This window comes from Ascaphus truei, chromosome 19 (assembly GCF_040206685.1).
Source record: "Ascaphus truei isolate aAscTru1 chromosome 19, aAscTru1.hap1, whole genome shotgun sequence".
NCBI classification, from domain to species: domain Eukaryota; kingdom Metazoa; phylum Chordata; class Amphibia; order Anura; family Ascaphidae; genus Ascaphus; species Ascaphus truei.
Genome location: NC_134501.1, coordinates 8,008,029 through 8,031,478, shown reverse-complemented (window position 1 = coordinate 8,031,478; position 23,450 = coordinate 8,008,029). Strand labels below are relative to the sequence as shown.

Sequence of the window (23,450 nt, the reverse complement as noted above, 5' to 3'; positions counted from 1 at the left end):
TTACCAGGTGTCCTGTATTCGGACACTCTGTCCAGTAAAAAATTAGAGGTAATACTGGACATGTATGTGTATACCGGTATTACCTCTCTATGCGTGTATGTATATACCGGTATTACCTCTCTGTACATGTATGTGTATACCGGTATTACCTCTCTGGGTGTGTATGTGTATACCGGTATTACCTCTCTGTACATGTATGTGTATACCGGTATTACGTCTCTGGGCGTGTATGTGTATACCGGTATTACCTCTCTGGGTGTGTATGTGGTTACCGGTATTACCTCTCTGGGGGCGTGTATGTGTATACCGGTATTACCTCTCTGGGCGTGTATGTGTATACCGGTATTACCTCTCTGGTAGTGTATGTGTATACCGGTATTACCTCTCTGGGCGTTTATGTGTATACCGGTATTACCTCTCTGGGCGTGTATGTGTATACCGGTATTACCCCTCTGGGCGTGTATGTGTATACCGGTATTACCTCTCTGGGCGTGTATGTGTATACCGGTATTACCTCTCTGGGCGTGTATGTGTATACCGGTATTACCTCTCTGGGCGTGTATATGTATACCGGTATTACCTCTCTGGGCGTGTACGTGTATACCGGTATTACCTCTCTGGGCGTGTATGTGTATACCGGTATTACCTCTCTGGGCGTGTATGTATATACCGGTATTACCTCTCTGGGTGTGTATGTGTATACCGGTATTACATCTCTGGGCGTGTATGTGTATACCGGTATTACCTCTCTGGGCGTGTGTGTGTATACCGGTATTACCTCTCTATGCGTGTATGTGTATACCGGTATTACCTCTCTGGGCGTGTATGTGTATACCGGTATTACCTCTCTGGACATGTATGTGTATACCGGTATTACCTCTCTGGACATGTATGTGTATACCGGTATTACCTCTCTGGACATGTATGTGTATACCGGTATTACCCCTCTGGACATAGTGACCTGACCGGCTTGGGGGGGGCCGCAGGATTTCCCCGAGCAGGGAGAGAGCAGAGCTGCTGCTAGGGGGCTGGGCAGCTTCCTCCATCCTGATTGGATGCTGCTGGGTAATGCAGCCAATCAGCAGGAGGTATCAGTAGTCTGTGGGCGGGGCCAAGGAGAGGAGGAAACAGCATGGAGCTGAGGCGTGTGTGTGTGTGTTGCACCCGTCACCATCATGTCCAGTATTTTTGGAGAAGCCTTACTCTGTAAATGCCACAGCAGCCGCTCGCCGTTTTCAGCCGACAATCCCCACGATGGTGTTTGGGTTTTTTTTCGGGCTGCTTGGTGTAGATAGAATTAACCCCTCGGCTGCACATCACTCCTGCTTTGTAATGTGTTGCCCTCTGAGTTGGCAGCAAAGAGGGATGAAAGGGCGACATCAGCAACAAGAGGATATTTTTATTCTAATCATTTTATTACTATTTAACCCATCGCGGCAGCGGCGGCGGCACCAGACTGCGCGGCATTATGGATGACGGAACAGAAGGACGGGGGAGAGATCTCTTCCGTTTCTCTGTGCGCAGAACGCCATCTACCTTAGACAATGAGCAAATAGAAAGTAACAGTACGTCATAATGTCAAGGGGGTCACCCCGTGGAATGCCAGACCACGGGACAAGCGAAGGGTTAAAAAGGTAGCAACTACTAAACCAGAAGTGGCCGACTCCAGTCCTCATGGGCCACCAACAGGTCGGGTTTTATTCTCTGGGATGCCTAAATCTAGTGGTAATGTCACAGGGTTTGAATGCCAATGTTATCTCCCCAAACCTCAGGCACCAAGAAATGGGACTGGAATCTCTACAGCAGGCGTGGCCAACTCCAGTCCTCAAGGGCCACCAACAGGTCAGGTTTTAAGGATATCCCTGCTTCAGCACAGGTGGCTCAATCAGTGGCGCAGTCCTTTCTTTTTAGAAAGGAAAGGTATACAGGGATATACCAAATAAGTAAACATGGGAAGGATGTTGATCCACGGAGTAATGTGATCGCCAATATTTGGAGTCAGGAAGGAATTTATTTCCCCTTATGAGATATCATTGGATGATGTGTCACTGGGGTTGTGTGTTTGCCTTCCTCTGGGTCAATATACTGTAAGTACAGATATAGGATAAAGTATCTGTCGTGTAAATTTAGCATAGGTTGAAGTTGATGGACGGGTGTCTTTTTTCAACCTCATCTACTATGTAACTATGTAACTATGTAACTATGCAACTATGCAACTATGCAACTATGCAACTATGCAACTATGCAACTATGCAACTATGCAATAACTGAGCCACTCATTGTGCTTATGTGCTGAAGCAGGGATAGCCTTAAAACCTGACCTGTTGGTGGCCCTTGAGAACTGGAGTTGGCCACACTTGCACTAAACCTGAATGAAACCTGTAATACATAGGCAGGACTCTCAAAGTAAACAAAGTATAACATACAGTATGTACACACACACACACACACACACACACACACACACACACACACACACACACACACACACACACACACACACACACACACACACACACACACACACACACACCCCTTAATGAGGAATGGGGAGGGTCGACTGACAGCAAATCCTTGGATAAATATTATGAAGCAGGTAATACAACATAGTTAACCCATTCGCTGCCAGTGCAATGCATCGCAGGCCTCTCTGGCAGCAAAGCTTCCCTCTCTCTTACCCCCCCTCTCTCTCCCTCCCCCCCCCCCCCCCTCTCTCTCTTTTTAAAACTCCTGCACACGGACCGACTGATACGAATGTACAACTCCCCTGGGGAAAGATTATCTTAATCCCAGCTTTAGCCGTCTCCCTAATGCCAACGTCTTTAACTGGTCCAGGCTGGGCTGCCACGGCTGCCACGGCCGGCTGGCTGATTCCAGGATGTTGCTATACAAACCATTTAAATACATGGCTCGCCTTTGATGCGGCCAGGTTTGCAGGGGGGGGGGGGGGGGGTAAGAAGGTGAAGGGAAAAGGAGTGTGGAGTTGTTAAATAAATCGTGAAATAGACCAATCTCGGTTATTATATCCGAACCTTGCTCAATTTGGAATGCAGCGGGAGAGAAAGGGCCCTACATCTCCTAAGCAGTGCTATCCCTTAAGACAGGGGGGCTCAACTTCAGTCCTCAAGCGCTACTCCCCCCACCCAGACAGGTTGTCAGGATATACCCACTTCAGCACAGGTGGCTCAATCAGAGGCTCAGTCTTTGACTGAGCCACCTGTGCTGAAGCTGGGATATCCTGGAAACCTGACGTGTTGGGGGGCTTCAGGACTGGAGTTGAGCCCCCCCTGCTTAAGACACATGGTGGCACTGGAATATACCTTACCACCTATTCAAGTAAGCAGGCAGCAATGCATCTTACAGAATGGCACCGCTTACTCGATATGGGCCAGAGAGAATTGCTGAAGATCACAAGTAGCCAACGCAGGCATTTGAACTGGGGTCACTATTCAAAAAAAGTGGCCACTGTACCACTACTTTATCGAAGCTGTAGATCAGGGGTGGCCAACTCCAGTTCTAATCTCAAGGACCAGCACAGGTGGCTCAGTTGCCGATTGAGCCAGCTGTGCTGAAGCAGGGATATCCAGAAAACCTGAGCTGGTGGTGGCCCTTGAGGACTGGAGTTGGCCACCCCTGCTTAGGGTTGCCAGGTGGCTTCTCCAAAAATACTGGACACAATGGTGAAAGGTGAAAACACACACACACACACAACCTTTCCGCTCCATTCTGTTTCCTCCTCTCTTGGCCCCACCCCCAACCCCCTGGCACCTCCTCCTGATTGGCTGCATTACCCAGCTGCAGCCAGTCTGGATGGAGGAAGCTGCCCAGCCCCTTGGCAACAGCCCTGTTTAGGGAAATCCCGCCCCCCTCCCCCCCAAGCCGGTCAGGTCACAATGTCCAGAGAGGTAACACAGGATACATACATGTCCAGTATTTGCCTCATTTTTTTACTGGGCAGAGTGTCCAAATACAGGGCAGTTCAATACTGGGCACCTGGCAACCCAACGCCATGCTGTATGTCATCATTTTGGTGCTCCTAATATCTTTGAAACACACATGCGCTCACACGTTTGTGTCCCAAAAGGCTACGATTGTCACATGTACGTAGCCTGCGAGTTGTTGTCAAACCAGATTAGTTGGAGAAATAAATTGGAGTCGAGTGGAGACTTTTGCCCTGCGGCGCCCGGCTTCCTGAGAGCAGCAACGCTGAGAATGTTGTATAGAAGAGGAAATGAACCCAGCCAACAATGTAACACCGTGAGAGGCAGGAATACAGCGTGACCAGATCATGTTATTCTATGCATTCCTGGCCCATCCAATTCTCATGTACAAGGAAGCTGGGGGGGGGGGGGAGAGATTTGGGGCGGCTGCGAAGGAAAGTAGGACACCATTTCTCAAACATATGGGGGGGAAAAGAAGTAAAAAGTGAAGAATACAATGTAAGAATTTAAATGTATGCAGTATGTATATCTGTATTTATATCGGGACCTCGCGCTCCTCAGCAGTAATACACGTTACATAATATTAGAACACATAGTGGGAATTCAGCGCTTCAGACATGAAAATAACAATGGGAAAGGGAGTTTCTGCCCCGAGGAGCTTACAATCTAAGTGGTAAGTAGGGAGAGCTGACAGAGACAGTAGGAGGGTGTTATGCTAAGTGCGTCTGCCAGGGGTCAAGGTCAGTGCATGAGATGTATAGTATCAGAGAGCGGAGCTGCCCATATGCTTCGTTAAGGAGGAGTGTTTTAAGAAAGGTCTTAAAGGTGGATAGAGAGGGTGCCAGTCGGGTATTGAGGGGAAGGGCATTCCAGGTGTGTGGGGAAGTGAGCGAGAAAGGTTTAAGGCGGCAGAGGGCTTTAGATACAAAGGGGGTAGAAAGAAGACATCCTTGAGAAGAACGCAGGAGTCCGGCAGGTGTACAGCGAGAAACTAAGGCGGAGATGTAAGGAGGGGCAGGGTGTACAGTCGTAAAAGTGAGGAGGAGAATTTTGTAAGAGATAATTTAACAGGAAGCCAGGGGAGGGATTTCAGCAGGAGAGGCGCAGAGACAGATTTAGGAGAGAGTAAAGTGATTCTAGCAGCAGCATTTAGGATAGATTGTAGGGGAGACAGTTGTCTTTAACTCTTTCAGAACCGGAGGAGTTAGTGACACATTGCGCTGCTAGCCTCTAGTACTGAAAGGGTTAAGTAAGAGGTTGGTAACTTAATCATAAATCCTCTTCTTACGGGGCTGTTCTAGCAGAGATATAATAAGGACACAATGTCAAGGTCTCAGGGCAGGTCTGACTGCAGAAAGAAAATATATTAATCACACAACAAAGACATACTTTTTCCTTTTGGAAATGCCTGTTAGCTTAATATATAACATAGTTCAAATAAACCAAAAGATAAGGGGGTGGGGGGGGGGGGCGAGTAAGTAGAGAAGGAGGAAGCGAGGAGACGGGGGGGGGGGGGGCGGGGGCGGGCGAGCAAGAGAGGAGACGGGGGCGGGTGAGCAAGAGAGAGACGGGGCGGGCGAGCAAGAGAGAGACGGAGGCGGGCGAGCAAGCGAGAGACGGGGGGCGGGCGAGCAAGAGAGAGACAGGGGCGGGCGAGCAAGAGAGAAACGCGGGGCAGGAGAGCGAGAGAGAGACGGGGGGCGGGCGAGCAAGAGAGAGACGGGGGGCGGGCGAGCAAGAGAGAGACGGGGGGCGGGCGAGCAAGAGAGAGACGGGGGGCGGGCGAGCAAGAGAGAGACGGGGGGCGGGCGAGCAAGAGAGAGACGGGGGGCGGGCGAGCAAGAGAGAGACGGGGGGCGCGCGAGCAAGAGAGAGACGGGGGGCGGGCGAGCAAGAGAGAGACGGGGGCGGGCGAGCAAGAGAGAGACGGGGGCGGGCGAGCAAGAGAGAGACGGGGAGCGGGCGAGCAAGAGAGAGACGGGGAGCGGGCGAGCAAGAGAGCGACGGGGGGCGGGCGAGCAAGAGAGAGACGGGGGCGGGCGAGCAAGAGAGAGACGGGGGGGCGGGCGAGCAAGAGAGAGACGGGGGGCGGGCGAGCAAGAGAGAGACGGGGGGCGGGCGAGCAAGAGAGAGACGGGGGCGGGCGAGCAAGAGAGAGACGGGGGGCGGGCGAGCAAGAGAGAGACGGGGGCGGGCGAGCAAGAGAGAGACGGGGGGCGGGCGAGCAAGAGAGAGATGGGGGGCAGGCGAGCAAGAGAGAGATGGGGGCTGGCGAGCAAGAGAGAGATGGGGCGGGCGGCAAGATAGAGACGGGGGCGAGAAAGAGAGAGATGGGGGCGAGAAAGAGAGAGACGGAGGGGGCATTAAAATGAGGATCAACATTTGCATTTTCAAAAAGGACGTTAAGATACAAGATGCTATTCCTCCTCAGTGATTCGATGTCATTCTTTCCCAACAAACAATCTCCCCTGAACTGGTAAAATCCAGCGTGTTATTTATCGGGATGTAAGCGGTTATCATGCTCCAGAATACGTTCCTCTTAAATCATTCCCTGCTGGATACACGTGTATTGTAATGCTTAGTGGGTGTTTCTGGCAAGAAAGGGGTTAAAATTAAAATACAAATTATGAGCCATAATCCCAGCCAACAATCAGTTAAGTGTTATTTCTTTTACTACCCCAAAGTCAGGTGCAGTCCCAAAAAACCCTGAAGCTCTTTAACCATTTGGGCGATTAAAGATAATGTTGCAGGTAGCATACAAACATACAGGACTGTCTGCTTAGCAGCGCTGCCCCATAAGAGACTTCAGCGCAGAACGGTGTCTTATGAAGAAGCACTGCTTATACCACAACGCGTGTAAATCTGTCAGAGTATATACATACAGTACAGCACGTGATATTTTCTGCACCAGAGCAGCACTTCTGTAGTTATTCTCTCCCGCTCAGAAATTAATATGTGGCACTAGATTAAAAACAAAAAAAAAACTGGTATGGGTAGCTTTAAATATTTAAAGTATAAAATGGGACTATAGTAACCCTTTCACTGTCAGAGTACCACAACACCTCACAACACAATGCACCATCGCAGTTTAAAACGTAAAAACCGTGAGGAACAGGCAAACCTGGCTGGTTTAAACACCTGTTAACCCCATCAGTGCTAGAAAGGTTTGCAACACACTAGAGGTTCCTGGCGCTCAGGGGGTCTGTATTTTCACGCGCTGCGATTCCTACAGCACAGAGCTGGTCAGCAGGTACATGTGGACATTAGGTACATGTGGTCATTAGGTACATGTGGTCAGCAAGTTATCTTTTGCCAATTCCCGCAGTCAGCACCCACCTGGATACAGAACTGTCCCGCTGACATATACACCCCCCCTGCTGCAAACTGCAACTTTTGAGTTAGCAATTGCAAAGAAATCCGGAGATTGTGGAATATTGCACCAGCGTATTCATTTAGTGTACGCTAAAACCCAAACTGTGACGTACTATTTATCTGTAAATACCTATTTCATCTTTAACAAAGTTAAATCGTTTTTCTCCCCTAATGCAATACAAATGCGGCCATATTTAATATTCCCAGCAAAATACATTTTACCATAAGTATTTCTTCAGGATAGCATTAAGTTTGAGGAAGATAAAAAAAAAAAAAAAAATGCCAGGAAATGACTGAACTGACCAACTAGAACTCGCTTTTAACCCCTCCGCTGCCAGAGGTGCCTGCAAGGCAACAAAGGGGTTAAAATAAAAACAAAAAACCTTACATAAACTTTGTAAGTTTACCTCACTGGAAGGGAGCCCTGGCCAGCTGGCCCCTCCATGTCATACGGCAGCGAGCTAAATAAAATGCAGGATCAACACATGCAAGTGAAAAGGCATGGGCGCATAAGAAAATTAACATGCTGCAATATACACTGGTAGGGAGTATGACTTGCTTTCCTAAACCCCCTCCCCCAAAGCTCACACCTCTAAATCTTGAATGTCCTATATGCCCTCCCCCTCCCTCCCTCTAACAAATACCCTATGACAGCCTATGATACAATGATACAAAGTAAATAATAACTTGACACACTTGGGTTGTGTTTGGGGGCTGCACACTACACGGACCAGCAGCGAGTCTGCCTCTATCTCTCTGCTCCTTAAGGAGAACAATTCACCTGTGGAAAGTGTCATGAACACCCTGCTCCCTGCTCCCAGCACCCTACTCCCAGCACCCAAATCCCATCACCCTGCTCCCAGCACCCTACTCCAGCACCCTGCTCCCAGCACCCTGCTCCCAGCACCCTACTCCCAGCACCCTGCTCCCAGCACCCTACTCCCAGCACCCTACTCCCAGCACCCTACTCCAGCACCCTGCTCCCAGCACCCTACTCATAGCACCCTGCTTCCAGCACCCTACTCCCAGCACCCTGCTCATAGCACCCTACACCCTGCTGAGGAGGACACTCTTACCTGCACTGGCACATCCCTTTGGCCATGGCAAGCAGTCTAGAGGCAGCAGCCAGCCGCACACACACACGCACTGCACTGCACTGACTCCAAGCCCACTCACACACTGACAGCAGCTGTCACTGCTCTGCGCATGCGCACGCATCCTCTACCGCCTGGAGCACCGCCCTCTGACGTACATGCTACACAGGTACTCCCAGGTACGCCATCTTGCTCCACCCAAAGAAAATCTTTTTTTTTTTTTTAACTTTATTGCAAAAAAAAATGAACGTACAAAATAGGAACAAAGATGATTTTATAAGTTAACATCATTCATAGTTTTCTTAACATACATGGAATAGGTTTTTGGGGTCTCAAGCTATTTCATTATTTGTATGTGATACATGATCTCTATATAATAATATAAAATCAATAATGAATAGGTTACCTTTCTTTTTATCGTCAACATCATAACAGCCTTTGTTCCCCAGCTTTTTATTTTGAAATTCATGGGAAAGGTTACATGGCCAACATTTCAAATGTTGTAGAGATTTAGGAGGGAAATTAAGGGCATCTTTTCAATACCCCTTTGATTTGCATTGGGCTTAGGGCACATTTGTCAAGGTGAAAGTAAAACAATGAGTAGATTTTTCACACTACTTGACCAATATGCCAATCTTTGCAAATAAATTGGTTGGCTTATTATGTTTAAGACTTTGAAAATACAAGTTTTCCCGTCTTACAACCTGGTTGCCGTGTTTTTTATGGATAGGAATTCCCTGCCTTTATTGGAGGAGATTATCACAGTGTCTACGCTCGGTACAGTGGTAGATTATTCCAGCAATCTCTAAAACTGCAAAAAACATCTCCAAGAACGAGATAGCATTGTGACCGAAGGGGCAACGTGGATTGCATACTGAAAGGTTGAGCTCAGCCGTTGCACTTATCCGTCCAGCCGGATACGTAGCATTCCCCCTGTATATCCATTTTATTTTAGCTTAAAGGGCCGACATGTATTATCCTATACGTGTGTGAACCATTATTCAATGTAAAACGTAAGGCCTGTATTTATAATAATAATAATAGCATGTTTTTGTATAGCGCTGCTAGTTATACGTAGCACTTTACAGAGACATTTTGCAGCCACAGGTCCCTGCCCTGGTGAGCTTACAATCTATGTTTTTGGTGCCTGAGGCACAGGGAGCTAAAGTGACTTGCCCAAGGTCACAAGGAGCCGACACCGGGAATTGAACCAGGGTCCCCTGCTTCAAACTCTCAGTGCCAGTCAGTGTATTTTACTCACTGAGCCGCCCCCTCTCTCAGTATGACTGAGCCACTAATTGAGCCAGCTGCGCTGAAGTAGGGATATCCTGAAAACCTGGCCTGTTTACGGCCCTCGAGGACTGGAGTTGTGCAGGCCTGGTATAAACTAATCAGCATGCGCTGAGGCGAGGCCGGAGGCCCGGAGACACCCCAGAACGAGGCTTCAGTGACAATGTGAGTGGGAGATTCAAAAGTGCTATTGCCGAAATTGCATCCCTGAGGTCTTGAGGGGGATGCTTACCTGGGTAAACTTATTGAAGCAGCACCCAGAACCTAGTTAGCTAGGATTCCCCCAGTAACCCCGGTCTTGATGAGTTTGAACACTTTTCTGGTCTTGTGTTGTGCCTGTTGGTTCCGGCCACAATTAAACTACTTTACTGAACACCTTCATCCTGTCCGGCGCTATAATCCCGGCGACTTGTCCTGGTCGCCCGTGATAACCGCTATTTAAGCGACATTTTTTGGAACGATGAACCAGGACATATTTATGGGACTCGTCAGCAATATTTTGGAGACAAACTAAGGGATGTTTATTGAAACAAAAATGTGTGATTTGAGTTTGAGGTTTTAATGAGATTTTGATGCTGCAGCAGTTCCTGACATAATTGATGTTTTCTACAGACCTGTGTAAACCTTGGCTGTCCTAGATAAACATACCATACACTCATGGAGTAACGTATCGATTAAGAGTGACAATTGGCAGGTCTGTCATTTTTTAATGCCTTTGTGAAATAAGGAGACATTTTTGGGGTTTGCAACCCACTTTTTTTTACGAGTGCTCCCGAGTACAAATTATGAACTTCTCCAGGTTATTACTAATCCAGGCATGAAACATGGGAGCAGAGTACTTTTCGGACAGTGTAATCGACCTATTTTCCAGAATGAATAGATAAAGGAGAGTAGGCCACCAGTAGGAAAATGAACCATAAAAAAAGGATTGCTACAGTGTTGCCACTTTATAATCAGTGTCGTCCTTTTAAAGAGAAGGTGACCAATGAGAACACAATTCTGCTGCCCGCTTCCAGAAATCCAAAGAAAATGGACCAATAAATGGCAATCAATAGAAAATGTGTTTTCAATGAGTCAAGCTCCATTGACATGAGACTGCAGACACACACAATTCAATGCAACAGACTTTAAATCAGTGAGCGTTGACCAGTCTGCAATGCATTACCCCCATGGCAGAGAATGGGTACCGGTGTTCCCCCCAGCACTGCTACATAAAGCTGTTTTAACACAGGTTTTTGGCTGTTGGAACTGAGACATGAGATTGTGGCGTTTGTTTCTACCACGTGAAAACATTATTTTTTTTTCTTTATAAATGTGTGCTACATTAATTTGTTATTAGCCTCCTCTTTACGGGGAATAATATGCGGGCACTATATATGAACTCTTGCACAGGACATGGTGCACTAATTTGGGGCGATGGATACATCCAATCCAAGTGGCAATTAATAAATCTAGCAACATTGCCATCTTGTGGTAAACTGTGCATAGTGCACTCACATAGGAAATAAGAGACTTCACAATGCCCTACTCCACTTCAGGAATCCTATGTCACACACCACACACATGGGGTCATCCCTTAAGGGTAGGTCCAAGGTGGTGACGGTGGCACGCGTGGCGCACACCAATCACTCACCTCAATAGTGGCAGGCGCCATTGTCTCCTTGCGGGTTGGCTCACGCAGTGCTGTGGCGCGTCAGCCAGCAGGGGATACAACACGATTGTGTTCCCGTGCGGCGACGCGCTCACGTGATACGAGGGCAGATACCGTGGACCAATGGGAGCACAGCTACTGTTGACCAATGGCAGAGTAGCATTTTCAAACAATTAATTGAGTATGTCAAAGCTTTGAGTATCTCCCGGTCACAGACGGCATTTAATGCAATAAGCGTGCAGGTCACATCTTAGACTGGGCCATGGTACCGCTGACTGTGCGGACGAGTGAACAGACTGCCTTAAGGCAGTTTTCGCGTCCATGAGGCGGGCGCGTGTGCGCGCGCGTTGCCCAATGAGGGTGAACCAGCTCCGGGACATCACGGCACGCCCCTAGATACGCCCACGGACGGCTGCGCACACCTCCAGCCTTAGGAAACATGACAAGTCAGAGGGTAAGAAAGGTATCTCTAATAATTCTCGATGTCAGAACTGACAGTGTCGCTCCCCACATCCGTGCCAGTGATCACCGCTGCAGTGTATATATGTTTTCTGCAGCCATGTATGAAAAAAAATGTCGGGAAGAGAACTAGCCTGATCTTATTAACTCCTGCAGTGCTGAAAGGGTCTGAAAGACATGTTGGGTAATATCACTACACTCTGAGCTTCAATGAGATTATTTACAGTGCCTGTACACGCCTTACTGACGGCTAATTCAAGTGAATAGACTGTAACAATTCTTAGTGGGGAGAAGAATGTGTGCCTGTCATGGCCCCACCCCCCGTCATGGCTGCGCCCACCCTCCATTTTGACCACGCCCCCTGCACCTCTCATCGCTCTCTTCAGACGGTAGACACCAGGTGCGCGTGAGGCAGCCTCCACTGGGGACTTAGCCTAAGGTTGAAGGAAAGGAGATTTCACCAGCAACAAAGGAAAGGGATCTTTACAGGAAGGGCAGTTACACTGTGGGATTCATCACCCATTACGGTGATGGCAGATACAATAGATATCTTAAAAAAAACGGTTAGGCATCTTTTTAGAAAGGTAAACAGGGATATACCAAATAAGTAAACATGGGAAGGATGTTGATCCCGGGAGTAATCAGATTGTCATTATTTGCAGCCAGGAAGGAATTTATTTTCCCCCTTATGAGATATCATTGGATAATGTGTTTGCCTTCCTCTGGGTCAATATACTGCAAGTACGGATATAGGATAAACGTATCTGTCATTTAAACGGCATAGGTTGAACTTGATCGATGTGTCTTTTTTTCAACCTCCTCTACAATGTAACCAATATTGTATTAGAGGAATGTCCCACTACCACTAATAAGTGGGCTGGCCCACTCCAGGACGTTAGCAGCTACATTGTGTAACTGGGAACCACTTATGTGCAGTCTACAGCTCCAGCCCACAAACCAGCGATCTACACTTTTATGAAATTATCACCCGCTTCCCCACCTTTAGTGCCAACTCCCTCAGTTTTCCACTTGCTCCCAAATCCACTCTGTTCACCAATCATTGTCTTCACCAGTGTCTTCCACTGCTCACAGCATTAACCTAAACTCTCGCTGAGGGATGTGACAGTTTGATAACCCTAACTTGTACCTCACTGGCGCTGTCAGGTTTGAGAAAAGCAAAGAACATGACCAACATCTCGATTTCAGGTGACATTTAATCAACAATGGAAATGCTGACTCCAAGCTTGCTTCCCTGGTTGGTAATAATAAGGATCCTGTTTTGCTAGCATGGGACTTCAAAACTAAATGGGATAGAACGTTAACCCGCGGTTCTCTTCAGGACACTTATTCAATAAAATGTGAAGACGGTCATTCGAATGGAGTTAAACACTTCTCCCGCACAGGAAAGACGTAGCCAAGCGCATATTAAGTAGGGGTCGTGGAGAGATATCAGTTCAATCCCTACCCTAAAGAAAGAAACATCTCTCAACACAATAATATCCATAATAAAACAAAATCTAAGAAGTCCATATACATACATTAACCCAGGGGGCTCAACTCCAGTCCTCAAGCCCCCCCCACCCCCAAACAGGTTAGGATATCCCAGCTTCAGCACAGGTGGTCCTTGACAGCCTCTGATTGAGTCACCTGTGCTGAAGCAGGGATATCCTGACATGCTTGGGGGGCTTGAGGACTGGAGTTGAACACAATAAACACACAATATTCCAGCAAACTGAAGAACTCCCAACAAGTTCTGACGTATTGCAGTATGTATTTTGTCACATTGGATGTAGCGTTGGGCATTTTTGTCTTTTGTTGGAGCAGAGCGCCCCTGGGTTAAGCAGTGTGAAAAACGAAAATAGTTAATGTTCACTAAATGTTCGCACCAATGACATTTAGTGAGGGTCATCCCTTTATCAATTGGAACGCAAGTGAAGGTTCCTCTTCTGTTCTAGATGTCACGGGACGGATCGATGCACAAACGATTGTGTCCAAGTTGCCAGAATACCCGTGGTACTCTGGCGCTGTGGCTGTCCCCAACTGGGTTAAAAAACGCAGTGTTTAGTCAGAGTATAATGCTGGACGTGGTAGTTTCATTACGATCTGATTATAGGAAATATTCCAGATAATTATGTTAATCCCTTTGGTGCAGAAATACCCTTCAGTCCTCACTCTCCCCCTTTTGTTGATGGTCTTCAGGTCCACCTGATGAATATTCAACAGCATAAAGAGATAAAGAGTATGACTACTGTACACACGCACTGCAAAGCTTCTTACTCCAAATAATAGCTTTATTTCATATAGCACTTTTCTCCCAATGGGACTCGAAGTGCTTCACGATTACAGTATAGTGCGCAGTACACAGCACTGTACGGAGGATTTTAACAGACACAGTCCAAGAGAAAACAAACATTGTAATTCGCTAATATTCGCAGCGGCCGAATCACACTGTCATTCCTAAAAAACAATGGGGAACCCGGCAGTGCAGAGATGATCGTGCTGCTTCCTGTAATTCTGCACATCATCAGTATCTCAGACAGTGTGAGGCTCTTCAAGTAGTGGTAATTTAACATCATTATTTTTCAAAGGCGAAGAACCATGGGTTCACATACTCTGCGTCATTATACAGTGCTGCATATTCATTCTAAGGAGGAGCAAAAACATGTCCTTCCATCTACCAGCTCTGAGACTTTTAAATAGTTCTTTTGACAGCTGCCAGTTTCACCTTCTACAGACATAACTCACAGGACGTGCGATATTCTATTCAATGGACAGTTTGACTTCTATCCCAAGTGACCTGTAGTGTAAATATTTCCCAACCATGTAACGGCCTACAAACTCCCTGTATCCTATTCCAAGTCCTCCTTTATGGGAGATGCTGCCATCCCAATGCATCTCTCGGAAAGCGAAACGCGTTAGGTGTAATATAGGACACCGATGTCCCAAACGTAGAGCTATTGCAGATTAATAAGGAGTAGGGTTCACACACAAAATTCAGCCAATAAATACATTATATTAAACATATCTACTCTCCTTCCTTTTGGCGATCTATTTCCTTCCCCTCCCCCCCCAAAAAAAATATTGAGAATTTTTTAACGGAAAAGACAAATCTGAAGACTTAGTTCAGAAAGAAAATATATATATTTTTTTTCTTTAGGAACAAAATAACTTCTTGTTGTGGAAGTCGTTATCTCCCTGCAAGTAATGCAGATTGTGATAAGATATTCTGTAATCTCCTTAGGGTCAGAGGTGATAATGAAAAAGCTTCAAACGACGGACACTTCAGTCCTCAAGCCCAACCCACAGGTCAGGTTTTCAGGATATCCCTGCTTCAGCACAGGTAGCTTAACCAGTCCCTGCTTCAGCACAGGTGGCTCAATCAGAGGCTGTCTTTAACTGAGCCTCTGATTGAGCCACCTGTGCTGAAGCTGGGATATTCTCGAAACCTGACCTGTTGGGGGTGAGGGGGGGGGCTTTAGAACTGGGTTGAGCCCCCCTGTATTAGTGTATTGCAGTGCCTCCCACTAATATCCTACTGATGTAACATGCATCTACTTATGGTGACACTCCATCCAAGTGATAAGATTCTGAGAGGTCAAGAGTAGCTCTACTGGCAAATAAGATACGGCAGGAGATAAGACTGAGTGCCCAATAGCAACAAGACCTCAGCAGTCTCCCAATGACGGTCAGAGCTGTCCATTGATGCAAACAAAAGGTACAATAGCCTTTAGGTGTCTGGGATTCCCCTTGAACACGAATAAACCTATTATTCCCCAGTCTTTTCACGTAACCATATAACTGCTATGGAGGGACAATGAGCCATCATTTGGTCAATAACGTTTGAGGGATTCCCACGCATGGGTGAGACTGCTGCCACTGACATTAATGGTAGCTCCGAATGATCTGCTGTTCTGAAAATGAAAAGGGTTGAGGTTCCAAGCCCTGGCTGGGAGACGCTCTTCTTGGTCCCCCGGTCCCGCTGCTGGCTGCTTAGACATAAGGAAGTACTAAGAGAACCAATGAAGGGCTAGATTCACTAAACTTCGATACTGCAGGAAATGATAGTTTAGGTAAAAGAGTTATTTTTCATTTCCTACGCTCTTTATTCTTTAACCGCTGAAGCGGACGTCGGGCCTTTATTGGCCGAACTTCCCCACTAAAGTCAATGTGGAATTTAATTCGGGAAATGGCCCAACCAGCCACTTTGGTGGATATTGCATTAATGGAGTATTAATTATGGGCTTATTGCATTAATGGTTTTTTCCCAACACGATATTTGAAAATGAAACGTAGCGGCAGACATGTAAAGGACCATGCAAACGAGTCATTTCTTATTCACACGCTATTCACTGAAAAGTTTACTCACTGGCGATATTGGGCTATTAGCAACAATGACCCCCAATTTTTATCCCCAACGCCAGGATGACATTAAGCCTATTCTGCCTATGTATCTGGCCCACTATATACATAGGCAAGATAAGACTAGCCAACCTACGTGATACAATCACATAATATTACCATTGTATAACATGAATATATGACCCCACTGACTAGCTGGTCACTTGGGCTCCAAAAGGTTTTATAATTGCACATATTGAGGTTATGCTTTTTGTGTTTTATTTGTACGGTGTTGATGTTAACCCCGTTGATGCCTGGGGCTCCCAATACATTGCAAAGGAAATGGCTTCTAAGGGGTTAAATTATTATTATGTGCCAAAGGGCTATCTAAGGAATCCTACAAACTACCCCTCGAGGGAGATTTTAACTCCATTTTAGCGCAGCATTACATGTAGTGTACTAGTGTTTGCGCTGTGTAGTGTCAATACATATGCAAATATTTTTTATGATGGAGTGGATTTTATTAAGTTAGAAATGCTAGTGAATAAAGCGATATATGTAAAAAAACAAAACAAAAAACAAACAAACAAACAAAACGCGTGCTCCTTTTTTTGTGGGTGCAAAATGAAGTTAAGCTTAACGAAGTTTAGTGAATCTTAGACCAAGATCAGTAAAAGTGACCCTGCTGTGCCTCTTAAAAGTTGTTTAGTGGGACTGCAGATTTAACTTTGTACCTCCCAAAGGTGCCATCAACATAGCGCTTTGTACCTCTGCACGTGAAGGGATTACAATAGGGCACCTGCTTTTCCAGTCTACATTCGGCCTTCGACTCATTGGCAAACGTAGGACTGGTTCTCAGATGGATGTTAGAACCAGATCTCATGGAAACAACACCACTGGCGTTCTCGTGGGACATGTATCTTCAGTGATGGAGACGTGCGGCACTGAGTTTACAAAAGGAGAGAGCTCCCTGAAGAGAGGTTTCTTATCCCTGGGAAGAAAGGTGAAGGAAAAGAGGCAAGAATCCCTGAAGTGGTGGGTCGCCAAATCCCAAATCCCCACCCCCCGGAGGAGTGAGCCCCGGAGCACTTAGTGGGAGTATCTGCAGACATGCACAGGTTTCTATTTGCTTACTTATTACTCCTAAAACCGGGGTTACCAAAATAGGTCAACAGGACAGGCGGAGTAGTTCTGATTTTTGCCTTACTTCTCCAAATCATTCTGGGTTTCAGAGCCATGTTATTCCTATTAAAAAGAGAATATTACAAAAAATAGGACCTTATTTTGCCCCGATAACCTGGAGCCATAAGGACGCTGTGCCCTTCTATTTATATATTATTACATACGTTAGGTTTGATATATACATTTTTTTAACGAGCTTTGCTTTGATATTGTCCCTTTGTTTGTTTTTGTTAAAAAATTGAGTTTTAAAAATGAGCGCGTGGAAAGTGCATGCATGGATTTTCGAGGTACCGAGGTTTGAATTTCTTTCTTGATCGCAAACAGTGACGTGACCTGGGGTTACACCCCTCGCTCCCATTCTGGAGGGATTTCCCTTCTCCCTCTCTGTCCTCTCCCCCCCCCCCTCTCTCTAGGTTGTCCAAGATTGCATATTTTGGAGCATTTCGTCAAAGGCTTCCAGGGACGGGGCGTCTGAGTTCTGGAATCTGTCCCGCATCCGGCTGTACAGGCTGAAGGATTTCAGCTCCAGCCATATAAACCCGAAACGGTCTTCGTCAAATAAAATGAACAAGCCTGGAGTCCTCTCGGGACTGCTGAAGCCGTGTCCGGCGATGAGCCCTGTGCCAAAAAAGCTTAGAAAAAGTGGAAAATAAGATAAATGTTACAGCATAGGGCAGGGGTGGCCAACGCCCGTCCTCAAGGCCAGGTATTAGGGATATCCCTGCTTCAGCACAGGTGGCTCAATCCGCCGTTCTGTCATGACCTGTGCTGAAGCAGGGATATCATGAAAATCTGGCCTGTTGGTGGACCTTGTGGACTGGAGTTAGCCACCCCGGGTATTAACCTGCTAAATGCTGCAGGGGTTAGCAGCACACTACGTAGCATAGTATTGTGTCATTAACACCTTCAGCACTGGAGACTTTACATTTACATTCACTGGCAAAAAATAACTTGTATATTTTACGTCTACTTTATAACTTATTCATTCAACATTTTCACAAACATCTCAATATGTTCTTTCGTTAGCAAATCTGAAGTTTTTGTTTGAATCTAGAATATCGGCGTTTACATATGTCATTTTTGGGAGGGTACATGTTTTTATGCGGGGGAAAATCTCATGAGGGATGCAGCCATCATGGATGTGACCCAAAAGAAAGTCACATTTTTGGGGGGTTTTCCCTCTTAGCAGCTAAAGTCCTTTTTGATTCCCCATTGACAACAAACAGAACTTAATGAAAAGTAACACAGCTTTTTTTGCTTGCTAATGCCACCCGTTGGGATTTTTACCTGTCAATTACAAAAGTGCAGAACAGGGGAGTCCAACGCCAGTACTCAAACCCCCCAACAGGTCAGGTTTTAAGGATACCCCTGCTTCAGCACAGGTGGCTCAATCCGTGGCTCATTGAGCCACCTGTGCTGGAGCAGGGACTGATTGAGCCACTTGTGCTGAAGCAGGGAGTGATTGAGCCTCCTGTGCTGAAGCAGAAATATCCTAAAAACCTGACCCATTGGCGCACCTTGGCGGACTGGTGTCGGCCTACCTTGCCAATTCTATTACTATTATTGGTAGCGTTGAAAACATGAGAGATCGGCTCCTGGTTGGAGAACTCTATACTGCAGCTGGTAAACCTCACACTGCCAGATGGGATCACGGTGTCTGCGATACGGTGTAGTCCCGCCGGGCAGGCAGGGGTTAACCCGAGACTCGTGCAGCTGGATGAGCTGCGGACCTATTTATACACGAGAATGAAACATATCTATTTATATGGCGCTCCTGGACCGAAGCAGCCCAAAAGGACTCGGGTGGCAGTCTGCTCAGTGTCCCCGACAAGCCGAGACTGTCATTGTGTGCCTGTCACATTACCGCAGCATGTGTTCCCTCCGCTCAGTGTTTTTAACACCCTATAGGGCTTTGCTCTTGGAATGACATGAGTTGTGTGGCGCACTAGCACTGAAGGGTTAAAAAAAAACTGCCAATAATATTATTAACTTTCAATTATATCGTTTTCCAAGGCAGCCCCTCTACGGATACAAAGAGGTCTCGGTTTCTTTGGGAGTGATCAAATGAACCATTCTGTTATTATGCAACGATACAGGCGGGCAAATGAGGCACATAGATATAGCATCATATAGCGTCATTTCCCAACACGACATGATAGTGGCTGGGGCTGGGCTTGAACCCATGAACTTTTGCATTCAAGTCCAATACCTAAACCACTACACCACAAGTGCACCCATAACGTTGTAGACCCACACAGCCTGGTACCAGCAGCACGACAAGTTCCTTACCACATCTTACAGCTGCGTGGGTATTCTTCATTCCGAGCCATCACCCCCACAGGGAGGACAAATGACTGCACGCCCGGGGGCTGCTGTTCCACTACTTCTCGCTCTCCCTCTGCCAGCCCGTTGACCGCTTCCTCCTCTGGCTTTGGGACGGGCATTGGGGCCTGAGACGGTTCTGCCCTGCCAGGCCCTGTTCCCCTCCCGTCCTCCTCTTCGTGGCTTGCCTGACGCTGCTCTCTGTGTATCTGAGCCTGGACGTCCAAGATGATACGGGAGATCTCATCAAAATTTCGCAGATGCTCTATGTCGGGGAGCTGGACCTGCCGCGTCAGGTCAACTTCAAGCGTCTGCTGGCCGGCCGGGACATTGGGATCTCCCTGTATGCAGATGGAATAAAACATTGGGGTTATGTCCAACAGCTGCTCAAATAACCAATATAATTGGCCTTTTCAACAATTTATTGGGGGGGGGAGGGGGGTAATTGCATTTCTTGTAAGGCCCCTGAATGGGGGAGTGTTTGTCAATGCAGTGCTTTCTTATTCCAGCCTGTCCTTATAAGAGAACCAATACAGATAAGAGAGGGGATCTGGTACAAACTCTTGTTGCACACACAGTGACATCACACAGTGACATCACACAGTGACATCACACACAGGGGAGCAGCCAGAGTAAACCAAACTCCCCCCAAGTCTCAGCTCAACATGTTTACTAAAACCCAGATAAAAAAGGTCCACACGCGTGTATTACCCCCTCCCACTCCCCTCAGAAGACACCCCACACCCTTCGTATACACCCCACCCCTTTATAAATACACCCTCATTATACCCTACACCCCTTATACATACTCCCCCCCTCCCCCCCTCCCTCATATATACCCAACTCCTTTTTCGTATTTCGTTTTTACATTTTTCCGTACCCAGCCACATTCAAAAGTGGCAGCCTCGTCACCCCCAGGGACGGGTCCATGCCACTCACGGACAGTCCCTGGCGGCACCGCAGGGTCCCTATTAGGTTCAGGTTCCCCGTGCTGCACGCTCGCTGCCATCACAGGGTTCTGATTGAACCACGGTCGCGAGGAGTGTGCACACCGTACGGGAAATCGGTACAAGCAGGACTACTGCGTGGGGGCCCGTACTGTCCCGCCCAAATCAGTACTTTCCTCGCCAAACCGGTACTGTCCCGGCCAAATCGGTACTGTCCCGGCCAAATCAGTACTGTCCCGGCCAAATCGGTACTGTCCCGCCCAAAATCAGTACTGTCCTCGCCAAACCGGTACTGTCCCGGCCAAATCGGTACTGTCCTCGCCAAACCGGTACTGTTGGGGGTTCAGCAAACCAGCGTGAAAAATGATTTTATAACACATAAAAAAGGTCTTGGATTTTAACTCCTTAAACACATCCCTGTCATGAGTACACTTCAGTCAGACTGAGAAATAAGCCAAGACTCACGGTTATTTTTGTCCCTTTGGCGATTGTCCCGTGGAAGCTCAGCATGACGATCTCTAGACCATGACTACCATAAGTCCCCTTGAAGAATCCTGGCTGCAACAGGTCGTCGGGCTGGCTGGGCGGGTGGTATATGCGCCGGTACGTAAGGCAGTTGCTATGAAAACATGGAAAGTCGAATTATCACATGTTTAGCATGTCACCTATACACATGTTTAGTCACCTATACACATGTTTAGCATGTCACCTATACACATGTTTAGCATGTCACCTATACACATGTTTAGCATGTCACCTATACACATGTTTAGCATGTCACCTATACACATGTTTAGCATGTCACCTATACACATGTTTAGCATGTCACCTATACACATGTTTAGCATGTCACCTATACACATGTTTAGCATGTCACCTATACTCATTGTGTTTGTAGTAGAGGAGCAGCTCACACACCCCCCCTCGCTTTTGACCCCCGCTTTACGTGGATGGGAAGCAGGCGGTCACTGCCAGCGCTCCTATTTCCAATATGTATATCGGAACCAGTCCACCCATGGAAAATAAAAAGGGGGGATAGGGTGTGGAGCTGCATAAAGTATAATACATGATCCTTAAAGAAGCAGTTACCGATAGGGTTTCTCTTAGAGGTGGGAAGCAAAGGCTCTCTGGAGCCATGTTAACTTCAGCTCTGCGGACCCCCTTGCTTCCGAAGATCCATCCCTCCATAGGTGCTGCTGATAGCATGTCCGGCTGGGGGAACAATACGGAGGCTTAAATCTTCCACGGCACGGCAGCCAATAGGAAGCCGCCATGTAATCCGTCGCAGCTTCCTATTGGCCCGCGTGAAAAGCGGGGGATTTAAACCTCCATGGAGCACCAACTTAAACGCAATGCTGCTGTGAAGTCTGACCATAAACATTCCCACGCGGGTGGCAGCTCGCAATAAATACCTGTGTGTGGCCGCTCTTTTGCCTCACTTACTCGTATTGGCAGATGTAGATGAACTTCATCAGGATTAATTCCTGCATATGTTCATGGAAAATATCCTCGAGCGTCCGCCCCAAATCCTCACGCAGCCACGTCCGAAATTCCTATATCCAAAGGAGGATTATGTGCTTAGTGCTGCATCACGGTAACACTGGCAACTAGGCAGTGCCAGTATAATTACTGGTTTTGCCCGATTATAAGGCAAGAGTTTTTTTTTCAATAAAGTTACGTTGAAAAGTACATACTCGCCTTATAATCGGGCCCCGCCCACTCTGCGAGCCAATCAGCAGTCGGATGTATGAGGTAGGAGGGTAAAACAGAGGAAGCTCCGCCTTGGGTGCCTGAAGCAGCCATGTTGGGTGTGGCAGGAAGCGGAGACCGAGAGAGACAGACACAGAGACACACAGAGACACACAGAGACACACAGAGAGATAGACACCGAGACAGAGAGAGAGACACAGAGACAGAAACAGGGAAAGACAGACACAGAGACAGATACAGACAGAGAGAGAGCGTGTATATATGTATGTGTGTAAACTTTTTTCTTTCCAACCACTACTACTGAAATGAGGGGGTCGCCTTATATTCGGGGTCACTGTATAATCGGGCACATACGGGACTTCCAAAGTGGCCCCAGACATGGCTCGTACCTCTTGCCTTCCTCCGGACATCCGGTGATAGTCTGTCTGGATGCACTTAGTGGAGAATTCCTCCTTCTTTACAATCTGCAAGGACATCGAACATCGAAGAGGCAATGAAGGGAGTTATGGACAATTCGTCTTCGCCGATTGATGCAACAAAGGCCTTGGGAAGCAGACATTAACTGAAGTCACTTAACATACTCTGCGTACACACGCTTTAGATAGAGCGTCTGTCACTGATGTATGTCACCAAACAAGCACCCCCCCCTCTGTATCACGGTGTGGGATGGGTTTCCCATTTCCGTGTAATAGTCACTGTGTCAGTGAGGTACTTTTTAACAGACCCTCGGCCCTTTTTGTCACTATGCCGTGAAGCCGATACCTTGCGCTGGAGAAGATTTTTCATCCCATTTATTTTAATGGCGCTGATCCCTATTCCAACATGGGGAAGTGGCTTTACAGCAGGGGCGGCCAAAACCAGTCCTCACGGGCCACCAACAGACCAGGTATTAGGGATATCTCTGCCTCAGCACAGCTGGCTCAATCAGACATTCTGACTGAGCCACCTGTGCTGAAGCAGGGATATCCTTGAATTCTGCCCTGTTGGTGGCCCTTGAGGACAGGAGTTGGCCACTCCTGATCTACAGAATAAGCTCCTAAAAGAGAAACACGTGAGGGGTAATTTCTGTATTATCGTGTGATCCTGTGGGAAGAGAAATGATAGGAATGGATGAGATGGACACAATGTCCTTTCTCCGTCTGTC

The 23,450-nt window shown here is 47.2% G+C and overlaps 2 protein-coding genes across 7 annotated transcripts in view; both read right to left on the bottom strand.

Annotated features, from left to right (window-relative positions):
• The window catches only part of KIAA0513 (KIAA0513 ortholog), a 58,970-nt gene extending 50,436 nt beyond the window's left edge, over window positions 1–8,534 (bottom strand). For both annotated transcript variants that reach the window (XM_075576442.1, XM_075576444.1), the window contains exon 1: window positions 8,390–8,534. The gene's annotated coding sequence lies outside the window, so the exon portion shown is untranslated. The remainder of the gene's footprint in view (window positions 1–8,389) is intronic.
• Window positions 8,535–14,077: 5,543 nt separating this feature from the next.
• Window positions 14,078–23,450, bottom strand: part of FBXO31 (F-box protein 31) — a 30,575-nt gene continuing 21,202 nt past the window's right edge. For all 5 annotated transcript variants that reach the window (XM_075576437.1, XM_075576438.1, XM_075576439.1 and 2 more), the window contains 5 exons: window positions 22,696–22,770; window positions 22,040–22,149; window positions 21,062–21,215; window positions 19,617–19,990; window positions 14,078–17,959 (listed from right to left, as the gene is read on the bottom strand). In XM_075576437.1, the coding sequence (XP_075432552.1) occupies window positions 17,737–17,959; window positions 19,617–19,990; window positions 21,062–21,215; window positions 22,040–22,149; window positions 22,696–22,770 (936 nt within the window). In that variant the 3' untranslated portion in view covers window positions 14,078–17,736. The remainder of the gene's footprint in view (window positions 17,960–19,616; window positions 19,991–21,061; window positions 21,216–22,039; window positions 22,150–22,695; window positions 22,771–23,450) is intronic.